This window comes from Hemitrygon akajei, chromosome 14 (genome assembly GCF_048418815.1).
Source record: "Hemitrygon akajei chromosome 14, sHemAka1.3, whole genome shotgun sequence".
NCBI lineage: Eukaryota > Metazoa > Chordata > Chondrichthyes > Myliobatiformes > Dasyatidae > Hemitrygon > Hemitrygon akajei.
This window is the reverse complement of record NC_133137.1, coordinates 37,327,439-37,355,253: the sequence shown is the minus strand read 5'-3', so window position 1 is coordinate 37,355,253 and position 27,815 is coordinate 37,327,439. Positions and strand designations below refer to the sequence as shown.

The following is a 27,815-nucleotide window of genomic DNA, read 5'->3' as shown; positions in this document are numbered from 1 at the left end:
TAAGGAGAGGGGTGTAGGATGGGGAAGAGGGTCATGGATCAGTGGGATCGGGAAGCCAGTGTTCAGAGGAGGTAAGTTCAAGAGGAAACCTGGTGTCTTTGTGGAAGACAAGTTCTAATCCAGTGATCTTTTCTCTGGAAGTGTGTGTGTATGTTCCAAAGTTCAGTAGAAGAGTACACCCACCTTCTGTATCATAATGCTGTACGTTCCTGTTAGCTTCAGACCCCTGGTGAAGTATAGTGTGTTTATCCAGCCTAAGACCAGAGCAAACACCATTACAGCAAGATAGGACTCCTCACCAGCCAAGTAGAGTCCCGCCGACACCAACACCAGGATGGAATAAATAAAACTGCAACACAGGAGCACCACAGGGGCTTGGTCAAGAAATGATGACAGGATAAATGCAACTCCACAGCTAGACTGAGTTCTGGGCAGCTTTCTCAGAAACATTCTGTTATTAATGAGTGAGGTGAGACTTCAGCAACTCTCCACTTCTTGTTATGTAACACGTAGATCAATATTGTGGTATTTGCCCCTGAACTCTGACATGTGAAAACCCATTCTGCTCTCTTAGTGTTAATTAATTAATTAATTTATTGAGATACAGCATGGAATGTACCCTTCTCACCCTTCAGGCTTCACAATCCAGCAACCCCCGATTGAATCCTAGCCTAATCACAATTACAATGACCAATTAACTTACTAACTGGTATGTCTCTGGAATGGTTCCTCATCAGCCACTCGAACTTGCAGGACCCAGCTTCCTCAATGATGGATCAATTGATTAATGCCCTGATCTATTAGTATCATTAGCATGAGCCATGCACAAATTGACAAGAATAGACTTCAAGACTATATACTGCATACTTTGGATGACAAAGACAGGCTACATGTGAGTCAGTGGACCCTCTCAGTTTACAATCCCATTAAGGGTTTCTTTCAGTATTGTCTGTGGCTACCTGTTGGACCAAGTTGATGGGTCTGTTTTGAGGAAATAACAAGCAGGATAGGTAAAGGAGAATTGGTGGATGTTATGTACTTGAATTTTCAGAAGGCCTTTGACAAGGTACTACACATGAGGCTGTGTACAAGAGCCCATGGCATTACAGGGAAGATTTTAGCATGGATGAAGCAGTGGCCGATTGGCAGCAGGCAAAGGGAATAAAGGGAGCCTTTTCTGGTTAGCTGCCAGTGACTAGTGGTATTCCACAGGGGTTGGAGTTGGGACCTCTTCTTTTAACATTGTATGTCAATGATTTGGATGACAGTATTGATGGTTTTATGGCCAAGTTTGCAGATGATATGAAGATAAGTAGAGGGGCAGGTAGTGTTGAGGAAGCAGAGGACTTAGACGGGTTAGGAAAATGGGAAAACAAGTGGCAGATGGAATAGTGTTGGGAAGTGTTTGGTAGAAGGAATAAGCATAGACTATTTTCTAAATGAGGAGAAAATTCAAAAATCAGAGGGGCTTGTGAGTGCTCATGCAAGATTACCTAAAGGTTGAATCAGTGGCAAGGAAGGCAAATGCAATGTTAGCATTCCTTTTGACAGAACTGGACTGTGAAAACAAGGATGTAATGCTGAGGCTTTATCAGGCACCGACCGGTGAGACCTCACTTGGAATGGGCCCCTTATCTAAGAAAGAATCTGCTGACATTGGAGAGGGTCCAAAGGAGGTTCACAGGAATGATTCTGGGAATTATCATATGAGAAGCATTTGACAGCTTTGGACCTGTACTCGCTGGAGTTTAGAGGAATGAGGGGAGAATCTCAGGATGTATATTGTATACAGTTCTCTGACATTAAATGTACTGATTGAAACTGGGTAGCTCAGGCTTGTTGAGTTGGAAGGGTCCATTACCATGGTGTATCTCTAAATAGAAAAACAAAATAAATAAATAGTTGTGAAAGATGGGGAAGGTTAAACATATACAGTTTACATATACTGAAAGGCCTAGATTGGACATGGAGAGGATGTTTCTTACAGTGCAGGGAGTCTAGGACCAGAGGGCACAGACTCAGAATAGAGGGGTGTCAATTAGAAAGAGGATGAGGAGGAATTTCTTTAGCCAAATCTATGGAATTCATTGCCACAGGTGGCTGTAGAGGCCACATCATTGGGTATATTGAAGGCAGAGGTTATGCACAAGGTTTTCACTCCACTCTGCCCCTCCATGGCTGCTTTCCCAGGCCAGGACCAGGATCTAGAGTGACCACATGCAGGTGATGGACGGGCAGAGTTTGCCATGACGATTACTGGAATCAATGGAAAGAGCAAGTCAAGGTCTGTACCAGTATACTTTCATTGTGGCGATGTTCAGGCCACCAGTAAAACCAAATGCCGCGGGGTTTACTCTGAATCCACCTCCAGAGACGTGGACCAGCTGATCATGTTGATGGAGATGGAGCCCATGAACCTCACCTGGGTAAACTATCCTGTGACTTGGGTCCACAGAGATCTCGAGAGGTGCAGCTTCGGTCCAGTACCAGTAAAGGTGGAAGGGTGAAATCTGAGCCTGTACATTTTCTGATGTGTTGTTAACCCTTTAAAGATATTATACAAATGGGATTTGCTTTTTCATATATGTAAACTGTATATGTTTAACCTTCCCCATCTTTCACAACTATTTATTTGTTTTGTTTTTCTATTTAGAGATACACCATGGTAATGGACCCTTCCAACTCAGCAGGTCTGTGCTACCCAGTTTCAATCAGTACATTTGATGTCTGAGAAATGTATACAATATACAGCCTGAAATCCTTTTCCTTCACAAACATCCACGAAAACAGAGGAGTGCCCCAAAGAATGAATGAATGACAGTTAAACGTTAGAACCCCAAAGCCCCCCAGCTCCCCCCACGCATAAGCAATGAACCTCCTCCCCCAGCAGCAAAAAACATCAACACCCCCTACCAAGCACTCAAGTGTGCAGCCAAGAGACCAATCCATCTACTAACACATGTATCTTTGGAATGTGGGAGGGAACTGGAGCACCCGGTGGAACCCACGTGGACATGGGGAGAATGTACAAACTGCCCACGGCCAGCGGCAGAACTGAACCCAGATGACAGGTGCTGTAAAAGAGCTGCTTTGCTACCAAGCCACCCGAGGCTGACTTTCTCAATTCCCGTAACTTCTTGTCCTCCCAATAAACGATTTCTTGCAATGTCACCTCCCCGAATTTTCCAAATGAGAACTTGTCCATGCAATGGTCCCCAATGCTTTTCAATTAATACCTTGAATAAACTGTCACTTGTACATGAAGCAAACTCCTTTGAGAGATTTTTTGCTACTGTATGGATTTACTCACCTGAACCTTTCCCTCAGTGATCCATCAGAAGCTTTATTTTCTACTGGGCAGGTTTTATTCACTGTCATTTCTGAGAGACCGAGCAGGAATTAGTGTAGACCAGAGGTTCCCAACCTTTTTTAATGTCATGGACCAATACCATTAAGCAAGGGGTCTGTGGACCCCAGGTTGGGAACTCCTGGTGTGGACGGAAATCCCAAAGTAAGCATTACATCATTCTCTCCAATAGTCACTGTTAAATTTCAACCAATGATTTATGACGTAGGTGCATCATAGAAGCTTATGGCAAACAAAGTGGCCATTTGGCCCATCGTATCTGTGCCAACCGATACAAATACAAGGCTATAATGGAGAGAGTAATGAGAGCTAATGGCCACCATCACTGTATATCTAAGGCATCATCTTACATTCTGGTGTGATTAAGTAAAGTGAACACTTTCTAATCTGAATTTTAAGTAACCTTTAAACAAAGAAGCCCTTACTAGAGCAGCTGGAAAGATCCATCGATGAACATGGAATTCACACCTGGACATTTCTTCAGGAATAAATCCTTGACCTTTGGAGGAAAAGAAAAATGTTTAATATGTTTCATTTACAGTATATACTGCTGTTATATTTTCAATGTGGTCCACTTAAAGTGGAATGAAAGAACTCAAAGTAATTTAAACAATTGGCATCCAACTTCATTAAAGAGTGGAAGTGTTAAAAATCCAAACCTCAATGCTGTTGGATAGGTTTGCCATACTGTCTGTGGAAGAGCCCAGTGAGTATCCCATTCTCCCTCTCACTCATTTATGGACAGCACAGAGGAAGGCTGTACCACAGTCATCCTCGAAATGAGTAAATGCCTGCCATCTGAGGAAATCATAGATCTCAGCAACCCACAGAGACTATTCCTGAAAACTTCTTCACCGCACCACATGCTGCATTCCAGCTTTCATACTGAGCCAGGAATCCCACTTCAGTGCTGTCTTGTAGGTGACATTGATGGAGGAGATAGAGCTGTAATTGCTCTCAGGAATTACTGGCCAGGACACCTGAACCTTCCAACCTTGGGTTCCAAGAGCACCTGCCTGTATCCAGAGACTGAAGATCAGTTCTCACATGGAAAATGTCCACAGACCAGGTTTTCTGAAGGTGGGTATGGCCTAAGGCAACAGAAGCCACCAACATACAAGAAGGCATAAAGTGATAGGACAAAGTTATCATTTATCCCTACTCCCTTAAGGTTTGGACAGAATTTTAAACCATTAGGTTCCATTCACTCATGTGCATTCCACCAAAACAAATAACTCAACACGTTTAAAACAAATCTTAAAAAACGTTTCAATAAATATTGTGAGAAATATCCCGTGGCTGCTTCTAGTTTCCAAAGTACTTCATGATATTCAGTGTTAGATGTTTAAAGTAAGTTGCTGACAAAAGATGCAGTATCTTTATAAAATGTGTAATTTCGAAACTGTAATAATATTTCACTTCCTCCTATTGACAGGAAATTGCTCTGTTTTTCCTGATCCAAGGAAATTCCTGAATTAAGAGGGGAACCTTCAAAGCCGGGAGTATCCCAGATCTTTGCCACATTAGATAATCTTGGTTAAAATGGCCACAATTCTTAATTTCTGCTCAAGAAAACACAGAAAGTGGAGTAAGATCTATGGACCAAAGTTTCAGCATCTGTTGACTTGGGAAGGAAGGATAATATCTGGGGAACAAGGTAAGTATAAATTGGGCAAAGCTTGTACATAAGTTTGGACACCAGACAAATGCAATGTTAGCATTCATTTCAAGAGGACTAGAGGAATGCTGAGGCTTCTAAAGCTATTGGTCAGACTGCAGCTGGGGCATCGTAAGCAGTTTTGGGTGCTATATCTAAGAAAGGATGTGTTGACATTGGACAGGCTCCAGAGGAGGTTTACGAGAATGATCCGGGGATGAAAGAGTCAATGCAGCAGCAGTGTTTGATAGTTCTGGTCCTGTACCCGCCGGAGCTTCGAAGAATGAGGGGCAAATCTCATTGAAACGTATCAAATATTGAAAGGCCTGGATAAAGTGGACATGGAAAGAAAGGTCCCTACAGTGGGTGAGTCTAGGACCAAAGGACACAGCCTCAGAATACAGGGACATCGTTTTAGAGCAGAAATGAGGAAAAATTTCTCTTGCCAGAGGTTGGTGAATCTGTGGGATCCATTGCCATAAGTGGCTGTGGAGGCCAAGTCTTTGGGTATATTTAAGTCTGAGGTCGATAGGATCTGGATTGGTAAGGGCATCAATGGTTATGGAGAAATGGCACAAGAATGGGGTTAAGAGGGAAAATATATCTGCCATGATCAAATGGTGGAGCAGACTCTATGGGCTGAATGGCCTAATTCTGCTGCTATGTCTTATGTTACCTCTTCTCCGCAGGTCACTGACCAACTGTGTACCCTCCTCATACATTACCCCAGCCAGCCCGAATCTCCAAATGCTGTTGGTTAGACCCTTTCTGCCCAACATTGCTCAGAGTCCAAGATCCCCAATTCAAGTCCCGTCTCCCAAGCTGATTCACCAGGAGGACAGTGCTGAAATTTCTCCACTTACATTTGTGAAGAAAAAGAAGATGGCGGTGATGACGGTGATGAGTTCTCCAGCCATTCGCAGGTAGTCAACTGAGGTCACGTATGGGTAGGGAGGCTGGGGAAGATTTGGAAGAGGTAATTATTGATGTGGCTTCAGCAGGTGAAAAAGCTGGTCATTGTTAAAGTCAGAGGCACGGAGTTTTCTTTTGCCTTTGCTTTACCCTGAGCTGGTATCTCTACCCATCCATTATCCGATTGGATGGTGGAGCAGTGTGTGTAGCCAGAGGGGAAAGGCCCAGTTATTGCAGCATTGGCCTTTGAGTTATCTATTTCCCTTCCCACGTCCAATATACTGTCATTATCTGCCATCCACCCCTAACCAAATAATTCCCATTATCATCTTCTTTACCTATCAGACTCCTGTACTGGTAGCCCTTTGTGTTCCTGCTTATCTCCCTTCAGCAAGTGTCCTCAACCTTCACACTCCACCCCCCCCCCCCCCACCTCGTTGCATCTCAGTTTTCCTCTGAAAGCACCAGGGATTCTGCAGTTGCTGGAAATCTGGACCAATGCACACAAAATGCTCAGTGGGTCAGGCAGCATTTACAAGGAAAAATAATAGTTGGTGTTTTGACCCACTGGGTTTCTCCAGAATTTTGTGTGAACTCCATACTGGCTCCCCCCACTACCTGTGGAACCTGCCCATCATCTTGCACCCCTCCACAATCCACCAATCACCTTGGGCTCCTGATTCACCAATCCCCATATCATCTTTCCAAAGGATGACTGGCCAGGCCAGGACAAGGAGAGATGAATTTGAGACCTGAAGGAGCTCTCTGCTCCATGTAATCAGGTTCTTTACCTCAGCAGTCGAGTTTGTATCTCAAGGTAACATATACACACTTTGATAATAAATTTTACTTTGACTCTTTTGACTTTGGCTTATTGAGTGTGCTTCCCTTTGCACCCTGTCATCAAATCTGCCTCCACAACTCTCTGACATTGTGTTCTACCATCAAATCTCTTCCCACGACTCTCTCAGACATTATATTCTACCACCAAATCTGCTTCCACGACTCTCTCAGACAATGTCTTCTGCGCCAAGGGTCAAGCTGTACATTAAAATGAGGGAAATCATTCAAACAGTGCAGGCGGCAGATGGTTGGACGTTTTCGAGATTGTACTTACTTGGCCTTCGGATGGTCGGTAGTATGCAATCAGGGTGAATATGACCATGGCTGTGATATAGGAGATGACACTGAGGTAGAAGGACACAGCTGCAAACTTCTTCCATTTATCACGGAACAGTTCATTGATTGGTTCCACGGCTAACATCTCGTAACGATTCTAGAAAGCAAAGTTACTCAAGGCAAAATAAACTCCTCACCAGCAAAAGCCATTCATGCAGAGCAGTTGCAACTAAGTCATTCTCATCACTTGATTTTAGACTAGTGAAGGTTTCAATGAGAGATGTACATTTCCAACTTGCATTGCAGACTGTACGATCTCACACACTCACACACACACTCACACTCACACACTCACACTCACACTCACACACTCACACTCACACTCACACTCACACACACACACACTCACACACACACACACACTCACACTCACACTCACACTCACACACACACACACACACTCACACACACACACACTCACACACACACACACACACTCACACTCACACACACACACACACACACACACACACACTATATATATTTAGAATCAAGCAACCATCTCAATGAGCTGTGCTTTCTAGAGGTTTCACTGAGCTCCTAATCAGCCTTAATTCCCAAATGATTGTGACCAGTTTGGGAGATCCATCCCAAATTTCAGCTATGACCCTCCTGATACCCCTCACTCTCACATTGAGATAATCATGTACAAGAATGGTTATTGTGGACGAGTGCAGTCAGCACAGTTCCGGGATTGGCCGGAAGGAAGAAAGATAAAAAGCTTAAAACACAAGAGATGCTGGAGGAACTCAGCAGGTCAGGTGCCATCTATGGATGGGAACGTCTTGGGCACTTGCACCTATGGAGGGGAATAAACAAATGTCATTCCAAGGTCCTTCATCGAGACTGGAAAGGAAGGGGTCAGAATGCAGAAGAAGAAGCTTAGGGCAGAGGAATGAGTGCAAGCTAGCAAGTGATAGGTGAGACGAGGTGGGGGATAAAAGTGCATGGGTGGGAGAGGAGGGATGAAGCTTTGAGAGGATAGCTGGAAGAGGGAAAGTGCTGAAAAGCAGGAATCTAATAGGAAAGGACAGTGGAGCACAGAAGAAATGAACAGAGGAGGCAGCCAGAGGGATAATTATGCATTGTCACGTGTTGCAGGGAAGTAGTGCTGATGAAGGGTCTCGGCCTGATACATTAACTGTTTATTCCTCTCCATAATCTCTTACTGAGCTGCCGAATTCCTCCAGCATTGTTTGTAAGTTGCTCAAACAGTAGCCCTGCGATTATGATTTGTTTCACAGCTGCAACCACTACTTGGTCACCCAGCAAGGAGTTAACCAGTCAGTAATCAGCAATTGTGCATTTTCAGTCCGAGAACAGAAACAAACACGTCTGTTAGACTGATAACAGACCGACATCAATCCTGTTACCCAGTAACAAAAAACTACCTGGTCTTACAGGTTCAAAACTGGAAACACATCCCACGGCTAGCAGTTCTCCAGTGATTACACAGATCAAGGATCAATTTTATTCAACATACATGTTGACATGTATTAGGCATTTACTGTGGTGTGTCGGTCAGGACATGCAACAAAAACAACATTCAACAATTATAAGAATATAGAATTACAGGAAAAATAAACCCAGAGGTTAAAGTATGGATATGGAATAAATGTGCATAAATACATGAACACCATCATGTATTTACAATGTAAACAGCTTTATAAAAAGTGGTTTGAAGTGTTCACAGTGCAGTGACTGAGGTCATAGATAGAAGGGGTGGGGTCGCTAACTGGAGTGGTTGACCAGATGAACTGCCTGCGGAAGAAACTTTTAAGATGGCATGAAGTTTTTGTTTTGATAGCCTGCTAGAGATCTTTGTGTTTGTATGCTGGGCAAGATCATATGAGGTCAGTGGCCTCCTTGGGTGAACAATCCATTGACACTCATGAAAAGTCAGGCAGAAAGCTGTGGATCATATCTGGAACCCTCACCCCACAAAAAGACAACATCTGCAGGAAAGTGCAGAGAAAGTCAATATGACACTTTCCCCTTGAATTTGTTACCTCCATCTTTCCATTGTAGACAAGGATCTCCAGGAGAGAGACCTCCTCGCCACATGTATCTATTGCAGAGAGATCGTAAAGGGAAGAATACACTGGCCCGTATACCCAGTCCCGGAATTTGCGGGACAGGTGGCGAGCACTTTCATCCTTTATCTCCCTCCTGATAATGTGCTGAAAGACCTGTCGGAAATAAGACGACAGACTGTTAGTTCACTTAATTTTATAAAAATCTGAAATAGTCAAAGATCTTGTTTCTAAAGAAACTTGCCTCCCCGAGAGAAAGAAGTTGAAGATTAGCTTTATTTGTGTCACATACATTGAAACATGTTGTTTGCATCAATGACCAGTCTGTGGATGCGCTGGGGGCAGCCCGCAAGCATCACCATGCCTCCGGTGCCAACATAGCATGCCCACAACTCACTAACCCTAACCCGAACGCCTTTGGGATATGGGAGGGATCCATGTGAGGTGATGACTGTTGTGATGCCCAACAATATGTACAGTGAATGGTGGGACATTAAGGATTGTTGGGGAATAGAGGGCTTCAATGTTCACGTCCTAGGATTGCAGAAAGTCCCAGCACAGATAAAGTGTTTGAGAAGGCAATACTTGACTTCACTTGTAGGTACATATGACATTACAGCGTCAGGAGCGTGGTGATGCTTGTGGGCTGTTCCCCACCACATCCTGGAACTGTGCTGGTCGTCAATGCAAATGATGCATTTCACTGAATGCTGCAATGTTTCATTGTACATGTGATGAATAAAGCTAATCTTTGTAAATGTCACTGAGGAGAAGATGCAGAGGCTGAACGTTTGAGATGACAGGCAGAATAATGCAGAAACAATCAATAGATGGGCACAATTGAGTTCAGAGGCATTGTGTGCCAGAGTTGGTCCAAAATGAGGGTGAGCAAATTCAACCTGCTGGAAATCTGAAAAAAAACATAAAGTGCTGGGGCTGTTGTCAGGTAGTGCCTGCAGACGGAGACACACAGTAAGTGATTGAGGGTAATTAAAATATGAAAACCATTGCTAAAAATATATTTTGTTTTGAAAATGGAATTGATCAGGGTGAGTGAAAACGAAGGTCGACGGCCACACAGCTTTGGGGGGCCACAAGGCCTGTTTCTAAACTGTGTCTTTATGACTCCGAACATCTCTGCTGATTGTTTGAGGCATTTCCAAAATTATTTTTTCCTTGGGCAGTTTCCCACGGTTGAAGTTGACCACTGGGATGGCCACAGTCTTTTTCCCAACGAGGGGAAGTGCAAAGGACCTAGATTTAAGGTGAAATGGAAACATTTTAAAGGGACTTGAGGGGGATCTTTTTCACGGAGCAGCTGGTGGGTACAGTATATGGAAAGAGCTGCACTGCCCAGCAGTCCCCCAATGTAACCCCAGGCTGATCACTGGACAATGTCCAATCAATCAGCCTCCAACCGGTTCATCTTTGGACTCTGGGAGGAACCCGGAAAATACCAAAATGCCAAAGTGGTCACAGGGAGAACATAAGGACTTCTTTGGCAGTGGTGGGAATAATATATATATATATATATATATAGAGAGAGAGAGAGAGAGTGTGTGTGTGTGTTTGTGTGAGTGTGTGTGTGTCTCTCTCTCTCTCTTATGGATCTGTGAGTGTGTGTGTGTGTGTGTGTGTATGGATGAGAGTGTGTGCATGAGTGTGAGTGGGTCTCAATGGTTTCCATGGGATCTGATCTATATAAAGAGTCCTGTGGAGGATATACAGACTCTGCCACCAGCAGGGACAGATGCTGGGTGGTTTGGAACAGCAAGAGACTGGCTCCTTTCTGTCACTTGCTCCACATTTCAAACCTGGACTGATCACAGTGACTGCCCCTTCCCCTGCCAAACATGTCATTGGAAAGAACTCAGCAGAGAAATCATCTTAATCATCTTCCTTAAGGAGGAAACTATTTACCCCAATCTTTCCAAGCTTTGCTGCCATCTTGAGTGGCGACAGTCCATCATTGTTCAAAATGGCCTCCAGGTTGCAGTCTGGGTATGTCTTGACGCACTTGATGAGGAGCAAGTCATACATTTTGGTCAGAAACTTGGTGTTCTCCCTGGTATTATCAGCAATGGCAACCAAAGCGTGGAGCACAGTATTTCCGCGGGAATCCTGCCTCCGTAAATCCGCAACTTTGTTTGGGTTTTCCGTGAGGTAGTTGACGATGTCAGGCTGGTTGGTGCAGGCAGCCAGAGAGAGAGGTAATTCACCTGAGGAGACACAGGAATTGACAGTTTGTGCCCATTCAGCAAGGTCAAAACACAGGAATTCAGCTCAGGTGGGAGAGATTTAACCTATCAGAGGATTTGATGATATTATTGAACAATATATGACTCCATTCGACAGGAATTACTTGTGATCTTATGGGAAAGGTTAACTGGTGATGTCGTAAGGACAACCAGCAATGGTTGTAGAAGGGAATTTCCTGATTTAGTGAAGAAGTCCAATGCGTTCCAATGATTTTTAGGAGCGTCTGATGATTTTATAGGGAATATGATGATCTAGCAGTTGAGTTGAGGTTGGAGGCTCTGAAGATCTCACAGATGGGTCAGAGGATTTAATTAAAGACTGGATGTTTTTTCAGGGTGGGTTCTGATGTTTTGGGTCCAGTGAGTTTCATCAGTGGGGAGCAGTCCTGGTCTTTTCCTTTGCCAGGACTCTTCTGGTGGAACCCAAATGTATGAATTTGGAAGGAATCTTTCAGAACAGAAAATTTCCACCCGGCTGACAGCTATTGAATGATAAAGATGGATTAGAAATCTACAGAAATAGCAGGGATTTGGCACAATAGACCACAGATACTCTGGGTCCACACAAGGAGTGTTGACTTAACTTAGATACACAAGGTGATGTGTGGTCAGATTTACCAAAGTTCAGCACATCTTTTCCCTGGAGGGGAAGAAGAAGCCCAAGGAGCTACATCTGTTGAGTGAAAAGAGGAATGGCCTCTGGTATCTAAAATTCACACCAGCAAAGTTTAGCTATCCCCTTTCCCCACCATCGGTCCTTCCACCAAATTCACTGAGTATGGGCAAAGGGGAGCCTTTGTAGTTTGATGTAAAATTGAGGATTTTTAGAAAACCTTAAATAAAAAATTCTAACCCATTGAGGTAAAACAAGGTAAAACAATAGCAGAATGCACAATAAAAAGCATGGTTTGTGTTCTATGATCGATAATCAGGGATACAGGCCAGCAGAGATCACTCAGATATCTGGTTGGCTGGGGCCAACCAACCAATCAGAACAATGAGAAGGACCAATATAAATGCAAGCATTTGGCAGAAACAACACTCAGTTGTGCACTGATGATGTTGCCTCGCATCACCGTCTGGTACGGGGGTGGGGGCTACGGCACAGGATTAAAATAAACTGCAGAGATTTGTAAACTCAGTCAGCTCCACCAGGGGCGCTAGACTCCACAGTATCCAGGACATCTTCAAGGAGCAATGCCTCAAAAATTCAGCATCCATCATTAATGACACCCATCACCTAATACATGCCCTGTTTCCATTGTTACCGTCAGGGAGGAAGTACAGGGGGTCTGAAGACACACTCTCCATGATTCAAGAACAGCTTCTTCCCCTCTGCCATCCGATTTCTGATTGGGCATTGAACCCATGAACACTACCTCACTGATTCTTTATTTTTATTTTTTCACCACTGACTTAATTTAACTATATATATAATAGTTAATTTGGTGAGTTTTTAAATTATATTGTATTGCATTGTACTGATGCCACAAACCACAAATTCATGGTGATATTAAACCTGATTCTGATTTGACTGGTGATGAAACATTTGTGACCTAAACTCCAGACTCAGTGGACAATCCTACAAACGAGGAGCCAACCCGAGCTACCAGTCTTCCCTTTCATTTCAAAACAATACCAATTCCAATTCCATATTGAGGTTTATTCAATGGTGAGTGAATCCAGTGACCTGCACGAAATCCACTGGCCACCTAAGTGAATGTTTTAATTATTTACCATTAATTGTAGGAACCTAATGGCTTCACGCCACTCTGATCTGTGGATCTGTGCCAGGAAATCAAATTAAGAATCCATTATTTACCTCATTAAGTTAATACCACAATTCACAACCTTGATTAAGTTAATATCACATGAAGCAGTTGCTAAGCAACAGGACTTTAAGCTGTTAGAATAGCAAACACAACGTTTTGTTTACCATAGTGTTTACACTGTATTCCCCCTGACTATCAGGGAGCTGTCTGGAAGATATTTTGGCTACAGACCCCTCCTCACCACCATCACAGCCAGGCACGAGGACAACTCTCGAGCAACTTGACACAATCCCCCTTGAGAGGCACCTGATGTTAACTCCACCTGGGCTCTGCTGTCTACAAAAGACACTAATAGAGGCACCATTACACCATTACACCATTACTTAAGGCGATTAAGTAATTCTGGAGGCTGAGAGGGGGAATGGTAAAAGCTAGTATCAATAATAGATTAACATAAAAATTCCTTTCATTTGCTTATGCACTCCAGGAAGGAAAAACTTAAACACAAGAGATTCTGTAGATGCTGGAAATCCAGAGCAGCACACACAAAATGCTGGAGAAACTCAGTAGGTCAGGCAGCATCTATGGAGGGGATAAAAAAAGAGTTGATGTTTCAAGCCATGACCCTTCACCAGGACTGGAAGAAAGGGAGCAGAAACCAAAATGAGAAGTTAAGAGGAGGGAAAGGAGTACAAGCTGGAAGGTGATAGGTGAGGGGGAAGGTAAAAAGTGGGGAAAGAGGAGGGTTGAAGTAAGAAGCATGAGGGTGATGGATGGTAAAGGTAAAGGACTGAAGATGAAGGAATCTGATGGGAAAGGAGAGTGGGATGTTATGTTGAAGTTGTGTAAGATGTTGCTGAGGCCTAATTTGGAGTATTGTGTACAGCTTTGGTCAACTACCTACAGGACAGATGTGAACAAGGCTGTAAGAGTACAGAGACAACTTACAAGGATGTTCCCAGGTCTGGAGGATCTGAGTTGTAAGGAAAGATTGAATATGTTAGGAGTGTATTCTTTAGGACATAGAAGATTGAGGAGATTTGATAGAGATATACAAAATTATGAGGGGTGTAGACACGGTAAATGCAAACAGGCTTTTTCCACTGAGGTTGGGTGGGACTACAACCAGAGGTCATGGGTTAAGGGTGAAAGGTGAGAAGTTTAAGGGGAACATGAGGGGAAACTTCTTCACTCAGAGGGTTGTGAGAGTGGGGAACGAGCTGCCAGCATATGTGGTGCATGCAAGCTCGATAGTTTGGATAGGTACCTGGATGGCAGGGGTTTGGAGGGCTATGGTCCGAAGCAGGTCAATGGGAGTAGGCAGTTTAAATGGCTTCAGCATGGGCTAGATGGGCCAAAAGGCCTGTTTCTGTGCTGTACTTCTCTGTGACTCTATGGACCATAGGAAAAAGGGAAGGAGGAAAGACACCAGGGGGAGGGGCTGATAGGTAGGTGGGGAGAAAAGTAAGGGTAAGAGGGGAGTCAGAAATGGAATTCGAAAAGGAGAGAAGAAATTGATGTCCATGCCATCAGGTTAGAGGCTACACAAAAGGAAATCGAGATGCTGCTCCTTCAGTCTGAGAGTGGCCTCATCATGGCAGTAGAGGAGGCCATGGAATGACATATCGGAATGGGAATGGGGATTGGAATTAAAATGGTTAGTCACCAGGAAAGCATCTGAGTTGTGGATGGAGAGAAGGGGCTTGGCAAAGTGAACCCCCAGTCTATGTCGGGTCTCATCAATGTAGAGGAGGCCATATTGGGAACACTGCATACACTAAATGGCCCAGGCAGACTCATAGGTGAAGTGTCGCCTCACACGGGCCCTGAATGATGGTGAGAGAGGAGGTGAATTGGTAAGTGTGGCACTTCTTCCACTTACAGGCATAAGTAATGGGAGGGAGATTCAGCGGAGAGGAACAAATGGACAAGGGAATCACAGGGGGAGAGATCTCAACAGAAAGTGGAGAACAGGGGAGGTAAAGATTTGCTTGGTGGTAGGATCCCGTTGAAGATGGTGGAAGTTGCGGAGGATGATGTGTTGGATGCAACGGCTCATGGGGTGGCAGATAAGGACAAGAGGAGCTCTATCCCTGTTAAGGAGGCAGGAAGAGAGGGTGAGTGCAGATGTCCAGGAAATGAGAGGAGATGCAGGTGAGGACAACAAGAATGGTGGAGCAATGGAAACCCAGTTCTTTGAGGAAGGTGGACATCTCAGATGTTCTTGAAAGGAAAGTCTCATTCTGATAACAGATGTGGTGAAGACAGCGGAAGTGAGAAAAGGGAATGGTATTTTTATAGGTGACAGGGTGGGAAGAGGTATAGTCAAGAGAGCTGTGAGAGTCAATAGGTTTATGAAAGGTATTGGTAATTATCTTTTACTTTATCAGAGGGAGGTATATCTGTCATCCTTAGCCAGGCTGGCCTGTATGTAACTCCAAACCTATCAGTGTATTTGACTCTTACTGAACTGACTTAGCCAGCCCATGTTCCCCTAATCCTGGGCTCAGGTTAGTTTGCCTGTACTCACTTTCCTTCAAAACGGCAAATAACCCGTTAAAACAGACTCTGGTTGAGGTCTGGCTTGGGTGCGGTTACTCTCAGACCTGGTAAAACTGGGCCAGGTAAAAGGCCAAGCAGAAGACACAAGCAATACTTCAAACCGCCGTGCTACCTGTTTACAGCCACCCTGGAGAGAGGCATCGGAGTCAGTACACACCACGAGACGCGGCGTCCAAGCTGGAGTTGGTGCTGCCCCCAGTGTTCAGTCGGCAGAATACAAACCCTATTGTGTTTGACTGCAGATGTCTGCAACATTCTTGGACTATATTGTTTTTCATGGACTGTATTTTACTGATATCGTATACGTGCTTGCTTTCTTATATGTGCTATTTGTGCCTTGGGCTGTGTGTGACTGTTGGTACTGTGTGTTGCCCCTTGGCACTGGAGTAATACTGTTTCATTTGGCTGTTGAATGACAATTAAACTTGAACTATGATCCATGAAGAGATTCTGCAGATGACGGAAATCCAGAGCAACAAACAAAGTACTGGAGAAACTCGAGATGTCAGGCAGCATCAATGGAAGTTTTAGGCCGAGACCCTTCATCAGAACTGGGAAGGAAGAGGGAAGAAGCCAGAATAAGAAGATGGGGGGGGGGGGAGAGAGAGGAAGGAATGCGAGCTGGCAAGTGATGGGTAAGACCAGGTGGGGTGGGGGGGGGGGGTGGAGGAGGACGAAGACAGAAGCTCGGAGGCAGCAAAGGATATTTTTGCACCGATGGTTACTACCTAGTGAGGCTTTCCAAGTGGGCCCTCCCTCATCGTAAGTCTCAGCAGGAGAAGTGAGGAAAACAAACATGACAAACTGTAAGACAGCCAGCAGTGTGGAGAGGGAGCAGATCAGACAGGAAACCACACCCTGGGGCAGCACTCACAGAGCAAGCATTCACCTCCGAGCTCGAGCAACAAGTAACCTGACTTCCCGTACACTAGCCCTTTCATACCCTGAGGAACACGTCAGCATCGCCTGTGCCATTCCTATAAATAGTCCGTTCTCTTTCACTATTTTACTTCAAGGAGAATTTTCTGGGTGACTGTTTCTCCCAATTATGGGATGTTGTTAAGCTTATTTTTATTTCACACTGTTCAGAGTGGAGGCATAAAACCAGAGGCCCATCATTGGTGTGGGCCGACCATGAACGCAGCATCCCAGCTACCTGCGTGATAATCAAACCAGGACAGTATGATATGGAGAGCAAGTTTTTGCCCACACAGCAGGCTCCCCACTCCATATATCTGATGAATCCAAAGGAATGGCAGAGCCTGATACAGCTTGAAATACTAGTAGTGCCGCAGGAGTTGCCAGTCAGCGTTAAGCTCGATATAAGACTGCCTTAGGGACTCCAGCTCTGGATTTTTCCCTCAGGGTTTACTCCCGAAGCGTCATGAGTGGGTGTATCTACACGGCATCAGAGGTTTGAGATCAGAGTTTTCCTTCCCCTAGAGGAACTGCCAACTATGGCTGACAAAACCCTCTACCCAAATCACTGGTTTTCAGGTGCCTTTACCCCTTGTCCTGTCAGCAGTAAACGGTTCTGCCAGACTTAGTAGCTAAGTCACGTATTACGGCCAGGAGCTGGACAAGGTTGTGGAGACTATTTGACACACACACCATTGGGAGCGTTTAATGGATAGTGGGAGCTTATCCCCACTACTACCCCCAGCTATACACCATTAATATCCAGCATTCAATAGGCAGTGGGAGCTTATCACCATTATCACCCCTGGGTGTACATCAAAACATTCAGTGAAATGTGTCATTTGCATCAAATCAAATCAGTGAAGAGTGTGCCGTAAGCCCACAAGTGTCACCATGTTTCCGGTGTCAGTATGGGATGTCCAGACTCACTAACCCCTACGTCTGTGGAATTGGGATGATGCCAGAATGTCCAGCTTAAACCCAAATGGTCACAGGGAGGACATACAGACAGGAATTGAACCCCAATCGGTGATCGTTGGTGCTGTAAAGTGATTATGCTGACCGAATGCACCGCCATAGTTGATATCTGGAGGTTGGAGGTTCAATGTCTGTGAGACTGTGAGCACAGACTGGTATTCGGAGGCCCAGAGGTGGCCTGTCCTGGGGCTGGGGGCCCAGAGGCGGCCTGTCAATAGACAATAGACAATAGGTGCAGGAGTAGACTAATTGGCCCTTTGAGCCAGCACTGCCATTCAATGTGATCATGGCTGATCATCCACCATCAGTAAACACAAGGAAATCTGCAGATGCTGGAAATTCAAACAACACACACAAAATGCTGGTGGAACACAGCAGGCCAGGCAGCATCATTAGGAGAAGCACTGTCGACGTTTCAGGCCGAGACCCTTCATCAGGACCACCATCAGTAACCCATTCCTGCCTTCTCCCCATATCCCTTGACTCCGCTATCTTTAAGAGCTCTGTCTAACTCTTTTTTGAAAGCATCCAGAGATTTGGCCTCCACTGCCATCTGAGGCAGAGCATTCCATAGATCCACAACTCTCTGGGTGAAAAAGTTTTTCCTCAACTCCGTTCTAAATGGCCTACCCCTTATTCTTAAACTGTGGCCTCTGGTTCTGGACTTACCCCAACATTGGGAACATGTTTCCTGCCTCTAGCGTGTCCACTCCCTTAATAATCTTATATGTTTCAATCAGATCCCCTCTCATCCTTCTAAATTCCAGTGTATACAAGCCCAGTCGCTCCCATCTTTCGACATATGACAGTCCCACCATCCCGGGAATTAGCCTCGTGAACCTACGCTGCACTCCCTCAATAGCAAGAATGTCCTTCCTCAAATTTGGAAACCAAAACTGAACACAATACTCTAGGTGTGATCTCACCAGGGCCCTGTGCAATTGCAGAAGGACCTCTTTGCTCCTATACTCAGCTCCCCTTGTTATGAAGGCCAACATGCCATTAACTTACTTCACTGCCTGTTGTACCTGCATGCTTACTTTCAGTGACTGATGAACAAGGACACCTAGATCTCGTTGTACTTCCCCTTTACCTAACTTGACACCATTCAGATAGTAATCTGCCTTCCTGTTCTTGCCACCAAAGTGGATAACCTCACATTAATCCACATTAAACTGCATCTGCCATGCATCTGCCCACTCACCCAACCTGTCCAAGTCACCCTGCATTCTCCTAACATCCTGCTCATATTTCACACTGCCACCCAGCTTTGTGTCATCTGCAAATTTGCTAATGTTACTTTTAATCCCTTCATCTGAATCATTAATGTATATTGTAAATAGCTGCGGTCCCAGCACCAAGCCTTGTGGTACCCCACTAGTCACTGCCTGCCATTCTGAAAAGGACCCGTTAATCCCTATTCTTTGTTTTCTGTCTGCCAACCAATTTTCTATCCATGTTAGTACCCTACCCCCAATACCATGTGCTCTAATTTTGCCCACTAATCTCCTATGTGGGACCTTATCAAACGCTTTCTGAAAGTCCAGGAACACTACATCCACCCGCTCTCCCTTGTCCATTTTCATAGTTACATCCTCAAAAAATTCCAGAAGATTAGTCAAGCATGATTTCCCCTTCGTAAATCCATGCTGACTCAGACCGATCCTGTTACTGCTATCCAAATGTGCCGTTATTTCATCTTTTATAATTGACTCCAGCATCTTCCCCACTACTGATGTCAGGCTAACTGGTCTATAATTCCCCGTTTTCTCTCTCCCTCCTTTCTTAAGAAGTGGGATAACATTAGCTATCCTCCAATCCTCAGGAACTGATCCTGAATCTATAGAACATTGGAAAATGATTACCAATGCGTCCACGATTTCTAGACCCACCTCCTTAAGTACCCTGGGATGCAGACCATCAGGCCCTGGAGATTTATCAGCCTTCAGTCCCATCAGTTCTCATTTTCTCATCATTACATTTTCTGCCTAATGTAAATATCCTTCAGTTCCTCCATTACCCTAGGTCCTCTGGCTACTATTACATCTGGGAGATTGTCTGTGTCTTCCCTAGTGAAGACAGATCCAAAGTACCTGTTCAGCTCATCTGTCATTTCCTTTGTCCCCATAATAAATTCACCTGTTTCTACCTTCAAGGGCCCAACTTTGGTCTTAACTAATTTTTTCCTCTTCACATACCTAAAGAAGCTTTTACTATCCTCCTTTATATTTTTGGTTAGCTTACCTTCGTACCTCATCTTTTCTCCCCATATTGCCTTTTTAATAATCTTCTGTTGCTCCTTAAAAGTTTCCCAATCCTCTGGCTTCCAGCTCATCTTTGCTATGTTATACTTCTTCTCTTTTATTTTTATATTGTCCTTGATTTCCCTTGTCAGTCACTGTCCCCTTAGAATCTTTCTTCCTCTTTGGAATGAACTGATCCTGCACCTTCTGTATTATTCCCAGAAATACCCACCATTGTTGTTCCACTGTCAACCCTGCTAGGGTATCCTTCCAGTCAACTTTGGCTAGTTCCTCCCTCATGGCTCCATAGTCCCCTTTGTCCTGGGGTTGGGGTCCCAGAGGCAGCCTGTCCTGGGGTTAGGGGCCCAGAAGCGGCCTGTCCTGGGGTTGGGGTCCCAGAGGCGGCCTGTCCTGGGGTTGAAGGTCCAGAGTTGGCCTGTCCTGGGATTGGGGTCCCAGAGGCGGCCTGTCCTGGGGTTGGGGTCCCAGAGGCGGCCTGTCCTGGGGTTGGAGGCCCAGAGGCAGCCTGTCCTGGGGTTGGAGGCCCAGAAGCGGCCTGTCCTGGGATTGGGGTCCCAGAGGCAGCCTGTCCTGGGGTTGGGGTCCCAGAGGCGGCCTGTCCTGGGGTTGGGGGACCTGAGGCGGCCTGTCCTGGGGTTAGGGGCCCAGAGGCGGCCTGTCCTGGGATTGGGGTCCCAGAGGTAGCCTGTCCTGGGGTTGGGGTCCCAGAGGCAGCCTGTCCTGGGGTTGGGGTCCCAGAGGCGGCCTGTCCTGGGATTGGGGTCCCATAGGCAGCCTGTCCTGGGGTTGGGGTCCCAGAGGCAGCCTGTCCTGGGGTTAGGGGCCCAGAGGCGGCCTGTCCTGGGGTTGGAGGCCCAGAGGCGGCCTGTCCTGAGATTGGGGTCCCAGAGGTAGCCTGTCCTGGGGTTGGGGTCCCAGAGGCGGCCTGTCCTGGGGTTGGGGTCCCAGAGGCAGCCTGTCCTGTGGTTGGGGTCCCAGAGGCGGCCTGTCCTGGGGTTGGGGTCCCAGAGGCAGCCTGTCCAGGGGTTAGGGGCCCAGAAGCGGCCTGTCCTGGGGTTGGGGTCCCAGAGGAGGCCTGTCCTGGGGTTGGGGTCCCAGAGGCGGCCTGTCCTGGGGTTGGAGGCCCAGAGGCGGCCTGCCCTGGGATTGGGGTCCCAGAGGCAGCCTGTCCTGGGGTTGGAGGCCCAGAGGCGGCCTGTCCTGGGGTTGGGGTCCCAGAGGCGGCCTGTCCTGGGGTTGGGGTCCCAGAGGCGGCCTGTCCTGAGGTTGGGGGACCTGAGGCGGCCTGTCCTGGGGTTGGGGTCCCAGAGGCGGCCTGTCCTGGGGTTGGGGGACCTGAGGCAGCCTGTCCTGGGGTTGGGGGACCTGAGGCGGCCTGTCCTGGGATTGGAGGCCCAATCTGTACGTGCGGGTGAGGAGGGAGGTGGGAAAGGCATTTATTCTGCTTTTATCAATTTTATTTTTTGATTAGAGATTCAGCATGGAGCAGACCCTTCCAGCCCCATGACCTGCACCATCCAGCAACCCAACTATTTTTACCCCAGCCTCACTACAGGACAATTTACGACAACCTATAGACCTATTAACCAGTTCATCTTTGGATTGTGGGAGGAAACCGGAGCACCTGGAGGGGACCCATGGGAAGAAATGTACAAACTTTGTACAGCATATGCCAGAATTAAACTCCTGTTGCTGCTTCTTGCCACAGTCTGTGCAAATCGGAAATAACCTCTGCACGTCGCTAACAATCATCCCTTGCACACCACACAGATGTGTGCTTAGCCCACTGCTCTGCTCTCTCTACACCCATGACTGTGTAGCTAGGCACAACTCAAATGCCATCTATACATTTGCTGATGATACAACCATTGTTGGCAGAATCTCAGATGGTGATGAGAGGGCATACAGGAACGAGATCTACCATCTGAGTGGTGTCGCAGCAACAACCGTGCACTCAACGTCAGTCAGACTAAAGAACTGATTGTGGACATCAGGAAGGGTAAGACAGGGGAACACACAGCAGTCCTCAGTGAGGGATCAGAAGTGGAGAGAGTGACTAATTTCAAGTTCCTGGGTGTCAAGATCTCTGAAAACCCAACATATCGATGCAGCTATAAAGAAAGCAAGGCAGCAGCTATATTTCATTCAGAGTTTGAGGAGATTAGGAATGTCACCTAAAACACTCACAGATTTGTACAGATCTACTTTGGAGAGCATTCTGGCTGGCTGCATCACCATCTAGTATGGGGTGGGGTGGGGGGGAAACTACTGCACAGGATCAAAGGAAGCTGCAGAGAGTTGTAAAATTAATCCGCTCCACCATGGGCGCTGGCCTCCGTAGTATCTAGGACACCTTCAAAGACCTGATACCTCAAAGAGGCAGCATCCATCATTAAGGATCCCCATCATCCAGGGTGTGCCCCCTTCTCATTGCGAGCATCAGGGAGGAGGTACAGGAGCCTGAAGGCACACCCTCAGTGATTCAGGAACAGCTTCTTCCCCTCTGCCATCCGATTTCAGAATGGGCATTGAACCCACGAACACCACCTCACTACTTTTTCTTTTTTTTGCACTACTTATTTAACTTAACGATTTAACATACATACTTGCTATAAATCAGGCTTTTTCTCTACTGCAATGTACTGCTGCTGCAAAGTGAAAAAATTTCACAACATATGCCGGTGATATTAAACCTGATTCTGATTTTGTTGTCTGCTAGCTGTGTGTTGTTTTGCTGAACGTTGTGACCATTCTATGTTAGCGCCAGAATGTGGGGCAACACTCGCGGGCTGCCCCCAGTACCGCCTCTTTTGTGTAGTTGGTGGCACGTACAATGCATTTCACTGTATGTATTGATGTATTAGCTTTTGATTTTAACCAATTAGACTGCTCTAATGCTATCTTTACAGGACTGCCTAAGAAAGATATAAATCAGCAGCAGCTTGGAGCTTAACCAAAAAAGAAGAAGATCTGAGCATATTTCACCAGTTTTGGTATCATTACACTGGCTGCCTGTGTCCTTTAGGGTCAATTTTAAAATAACTCTTATTTGTAAATAAGGATCAGAATAATCTAGCTCCTCAGTATATTTTGCAGTTCGTATCTCCTTACATCCCTAATCATAATCTGTGAATACTGGTTTGCTCAGTGTTCGTAAGCCAAGCATATAATCTGTGAATACTGGTTTGCTCAGTGTTCGTAAGCCAAGCATATAATCTGTGAATACTGGTTTGCTCAGTGTTCGTAAACCAAGCATATAATCTGTGAATACTGGTTTGCTCAGTGTTCGTAAGCCAAGCATATAATCTGTGAATACTGGTTTGCTCAGTGTTCGTAAGCCAAGCATATAATCTGTGAATACTGGTTTGCTCAGTGTTCGTAAGCCAAGCATATAATCTGTGAATACTGGTTTGCTCAGTGTTCGTAAACCAAGCATATAATCTGTGAATACTGGTTTGCTCAGTGTTCGTAAGCCAAGCATATAATCTGTGAATACTGGTTTGCTCAGTGTTCGTAAACCAAGCATATAATCTGTGAATACTGGTTTGCTCAGTGTTCGTAAACCAAGCATATAATCTGTGAATACTGGTTTGCTCAGTGTTCGTAAACCAAGCATATAATCTGTGAATACTGGTTTGCTCAGTGTTCGTAAACCAAGCATATAATCTGTGAATACTGGTTTGCTCAGTGTTCGTAAGCCAAGCATATAATCTGTGAATACTGGTTTGCTCAGTGTTCGTAAACCAAGCATATAATCTGTGAATACTGGTTTGCTCAGTGTTCGTAAACCAAGCATATAATCTGTGAATACTGGTTTGCTCAGTGTTCGTAAGCCAAGCATATAATCTGTGAATACTGGTTTGCTCAGTGTTCGTAAGCCAAGCATGTAATCATTGAATACTGGTTTGCTCAGTGTTCGTAAGCCAAGCATATAATCATTGAATACTGGTTTGCTCAGTGTTCGTAAGCCAAGCATATAATCTGTGAATACTGGTTTGCTCAGAGTTCGTAAACCAAGCATATAATCTGTGAATACTGGTTTGCTCAGTGTTCGTAAACCAAGCATATAATCTGTGAATACTGGTTTGCTCAGTGTTCGTAAACCAAGCATATAATCTGTGAATACTGGTTTGCTCAGTGTTCGTAAGCCAAGCATGTAATCATTGAATACTGGTTTGCTCAGTGTTCGTAAGCCAAGCATATAATCTGTGAATACTGGTTTGCTCAGTGTTCGTAAGCCAAGCATATAATCTGTGAATACTGGTTTGCTCAGTGTTCGTAAACCAAGCATATAATCTGTGAATACTGGTTTGCTCAGTGTTCGTAAACCAAGCATATAATCTGTGAATACTGGTTTGCTCAGTGTTCGTAAGCCAAGCATATAATCTGTGAATACTGGTTTGCTCAGTGTTCGTAAGCCAAGCATATAATCTGTGAATACTGGTTTGCTCAGTGTTCGTAAACCAAGCATATAATCTGTGAATACTGGTTTGCTCAGGGTTCGTAAACCAAGCATATAATCTGTGAATACTGGTTTGCTCAGTGTTCGTAAACCAAGCATATAATCTGTGAATACTGGTTTGCTCAGTGTTCGTAAGCCAAGCATGTAATCATTGAATACTGGTTTGCTCAGTGTTCGTAAGCCAAGCATGTAATCATTGAATACTGGTTTGCTCAGTGTTCGTAAGCCAAGCATATAATCTGTGAATACTGGTTTGCTCAGTGTTCGTAAGCCAAGCATATAATCTGTGAATACTGGTTTGCTCAGTGTTCGTAAACCAAGCATATAATCTGTGAATACTGGTTTGCTCAGTGTTCGTAAACCAAGCATATAATCTGTGAATACTGGTTTGCTCAGTGTTCGTAAGCCAAGCATATAATCTGTGAATACTGGTTTGCTCAGTGTTCGTAAGCCAAGCATATAATCTGTGAATACTGGTTTGCTCAGTGTTCGTAAGCCAAGCATATAATCTGTGAATACTGGTTTGCTCAGGGTTCGTAAACCAAGCATATAATCTGTGAATACTGGTTTGCTCAGTGTTCGTAAACCAAGCATATAATCTGTGAATACTGGTTTGCTCAGTGTTCGTAAGCCAAGCATGTAATCATTGAATACTGGTTTGCTCAGTGTTCGTAAGCCAAGCATGTAATCATTGAATACTGGTTTGCTCAGTGTTCGTAAACCAAGCATATAATCTGTGAATACTGGTTTGCTCAGTGTTCGTAAGCCAAGCATGTAATCATTGAATACTGGTTTGCTCAGTGTTCGTAAGCCAAGCATGTAAGAGCTGGTGTTGCGGCCTGTTGCTCTGATGCACCAAAAATCTGGAATAATCTACCGACTAAGGTATGCCAGGCTAGTACTGTGGAATATTTCAAAACACTTCTAAAAACCTACTTTATTAATTTGGCCTACTGATAGGATTACTTAATACCTGTTGATGTTGATTACATTTATATAATTTGGCTTATTCAATTACATTTTATTCTATATAATATAATTACTATTATATGATTAATAAATAAATCTAACCTAATCAAATGCCACAGAGACTGCGTGCGGGAGAAGTGATGTGAAGCAACACTTGCAGTGCTTATTTCTACACTCTGTTTCTCAGTGGTTCCAGTGCTTTCTAAATTTCCAATGTCCTTTCAATCAGAATAGCTCAGCAGGGGTTCCCAACCTTTTTTAAGCCATGGACCATTACCATTAAGCAAGGGGTCCGTAGATCCCAGGTTGGGAACCCCTGATGAGAGTCGTGAAGCACCCATGGTTAAAGTAGAGTAAATTGCACCATGGGGCTTCAGTATTGAGCTGAACAGGGATTTGAACTCACTCTGGATCAATAGTATTATTGTATTACAGTGTTTTATTATTGTATTATCCAAGACATCTTCAAGGACGGATGCCTCAAAAAGGTGGCATCCATCATTAAGGATCTCCATTACCCAGGACATGCCCTCTTCCCATTGTTACCATCAGGGAGGAGGTACAGGAGCCTGAAGGCACACACTCAGTGATTCAGGAACAGCTTTCTCCTCTCTGCCATCAATTTTTCTGACTGGACATTGAACCCACGAACACTACCTCACTACTTTTTAATTTCTATCTTTGCACTACTTATTTAATTTAAATATTTAACATATACTTACTGTAATTCAGTTTTTTTATTTATCATGTATTGGATTGTACTGTTGCTGCAAAGTTAACAAATTTCGTGACATATCCTGGTGATATGAAACCTGGTTCTCATTCTGATAGTGCAGAGCTGTGTATGTTCCTCTGGTAATTTAACCTCTATGCTGACAGATACTAATTCATTCATGAGATGTGGATATTGGTACAAATTAGCAGTTACTGCTCCGTTTCTAACTGACTGGCTTGCTGGGGAATTCAAGGAGATGTTGGGAGTGAACCACACTGGATACCTGCAGGAGGACGGCAAATATTTGAAGAACACAAGTGACCTTGATTTTTTTAAATGATGAACTAGTGGTTTCACGGTCAACACCACTCCTCATGCTAGCTTTTTAACTCGTAGTGCTGTACTGGGATTCGATCCCACAGCGCTAGATCAATAGTTCTGACCTGTGTGCGCTTGTCGTGTAACTTAACCACTCTGCTGCCATACACGTTTGCATTTAATTGTAAATTCATTTGAATGGTTGGGATTCAATTCCCACCGCTGTCTGTAAGGAGTTCGCATGTTCTCCCCGTTGGTTTCCTCTGGGTGCTCCAACTTCCTCGAACATTCCAAAGACACATGGGTCAAGGTTAGTGAGATGTGGGCGTGCCATGTTGCTGCCAGAAGCATGGAAAACTTGCAGGCTGCCCCAGTTGGACTGTGTTGGTTGTTGACACAAACGAAGTATTTCACTCTGTTTCAATGTACACATATAGACCAAGCAAATATTTAAATTCGTAGTAGTAAACTAGACCAGAGTCATGTTCCATATGCAATAATAGAGTGAGCTACAAGATTATCATCCCTGAAAAACAGCAGTCAATATAATCTCAGATGGGGGAAAGATTCTGCTATTTAAATATCTTATAATTCATCTGGGAGGTGGCATTTCAATATTCAATGTCTTAATGTTAATAGACAAAAGTACACACATAGTATTGACGATTATGATGGCTGACATGGACTCAGTGACAAGGGGCTACTTTCTGTGACTCTGGACTTGCTGCACAGAAGAAGGTCTTTCAGCCCATCTAGATATTGATGCTATGTCAATTTTACCTCCCTGCACTTATTTAACACCCTGCTTGTCCAGGTATTTTTGAAGCATTGGAAGGATTTTTACCTCCCACCATTTACTGAATGAAGTAATTTTTTCTCAGTTTTCCCCGCAATTAATTTAAGTTTAAATATGTATCCCCAGTTAATGACCTCACTACTGAGAGAAATATATTGAGAAACTTGTAGCTTTAAAACTCTCCTCAGCATCCTTTGATCTAATCCAGAGTGTCTCTCCTCGGCAGATGCTGGTCACCCCAGCCCTACATAGACCCAATAAGTAGGTACTGTATGCTTAAAGCAGAGGATGATAGGTTGATTAGTAAGAATGTCAAAGGTTTATAGGGAGAAGGCAGGAGAATGGGGTTGAGAGGGATAATAAATCGGCCATCATGGAATGGCAGAGCAGACTTGATGGGCCAAATGGCCTATTTCTGCTCCCATGTCCTATGGTTTTATATCCTCCCTGCAACTTAACCAACACAAAATGCTGCAGTAACTCAGCAGGTCAGGCAGCATCTATGGAGGGAAATGAGCAGTTTGCTCATGATGAAGGGTCTTGGCCCAAAACTTTGTCTATTCATTCCCCTCCACAGATGCTGCCTGACCTGCTGAGTTCCTCCTGCAGTGTGTGTGTGTTTCTCTCTCTCTGGATTTCCAGCATCTGCAGAACT

At 44.8% G+C, this 27,815-nt stretch overlaps 1 protein-coding gene and 1 long non-coding RNA gene across 2 annotated transcripts in view; one reads left to right on the top strand and one right to left on the bottom strand.

Moving 5' to 3' along the window:
- LOC140738501 (uncharacterized) overlaps window positions 1–6,977 on the top strand; it is a 33,435-nt gene extending 26,458 nt beyond the window's left edge. The window contains exons 2-4 of the long non-coding RNA XR_012101384.1: window positions 2,654–2,690; window positions 4,803–5,024; window positions 5,714–6,977. This is a non-coding gene — a long non-coding RNA (uncharacterized lncRNA). The remainder of the gene's footprint in view (window positions 1–2,653; window positions 2,691–4,802; window positions 5,025–5,713) is intronic.
- Window positions 1–27,815, bottom strand: part of trpv4 (transient receptor potential cation channel, subfamily V, member 4) — a 145,786-nt gene that overhangs the window by 15,709 nt on the left and 102,262 nt on the right. The window contains exons 6-11 of the mRNA XM_073065860.1: window positions 11,069–11,367; window positions 9,125–9,304; window positions 7,054–7,212; window positions 5,888–5,980; window positions 3,793–3,866; window positions 184–349 (exon numbers count right to left, since the gene is read on the bottom strand). Coding sequence (XP_072921961.1) covers window positions 184–349; window positions 3,793–3,866; window positions 5,888–5,980; window positions 7,054–7,212; window positions 9,125–9,304; window positions 11,069–11,367 — 971 coding nt within the window. The remainder of the gene's footprint in view (window positions 1–183; window positions 350–3,792; window positions 3,867–5,887; window positions 5,981–7,053; window positions 7,213–9,124; window positions 9,305–11,068; window positions 11,368–27,815) is intronic.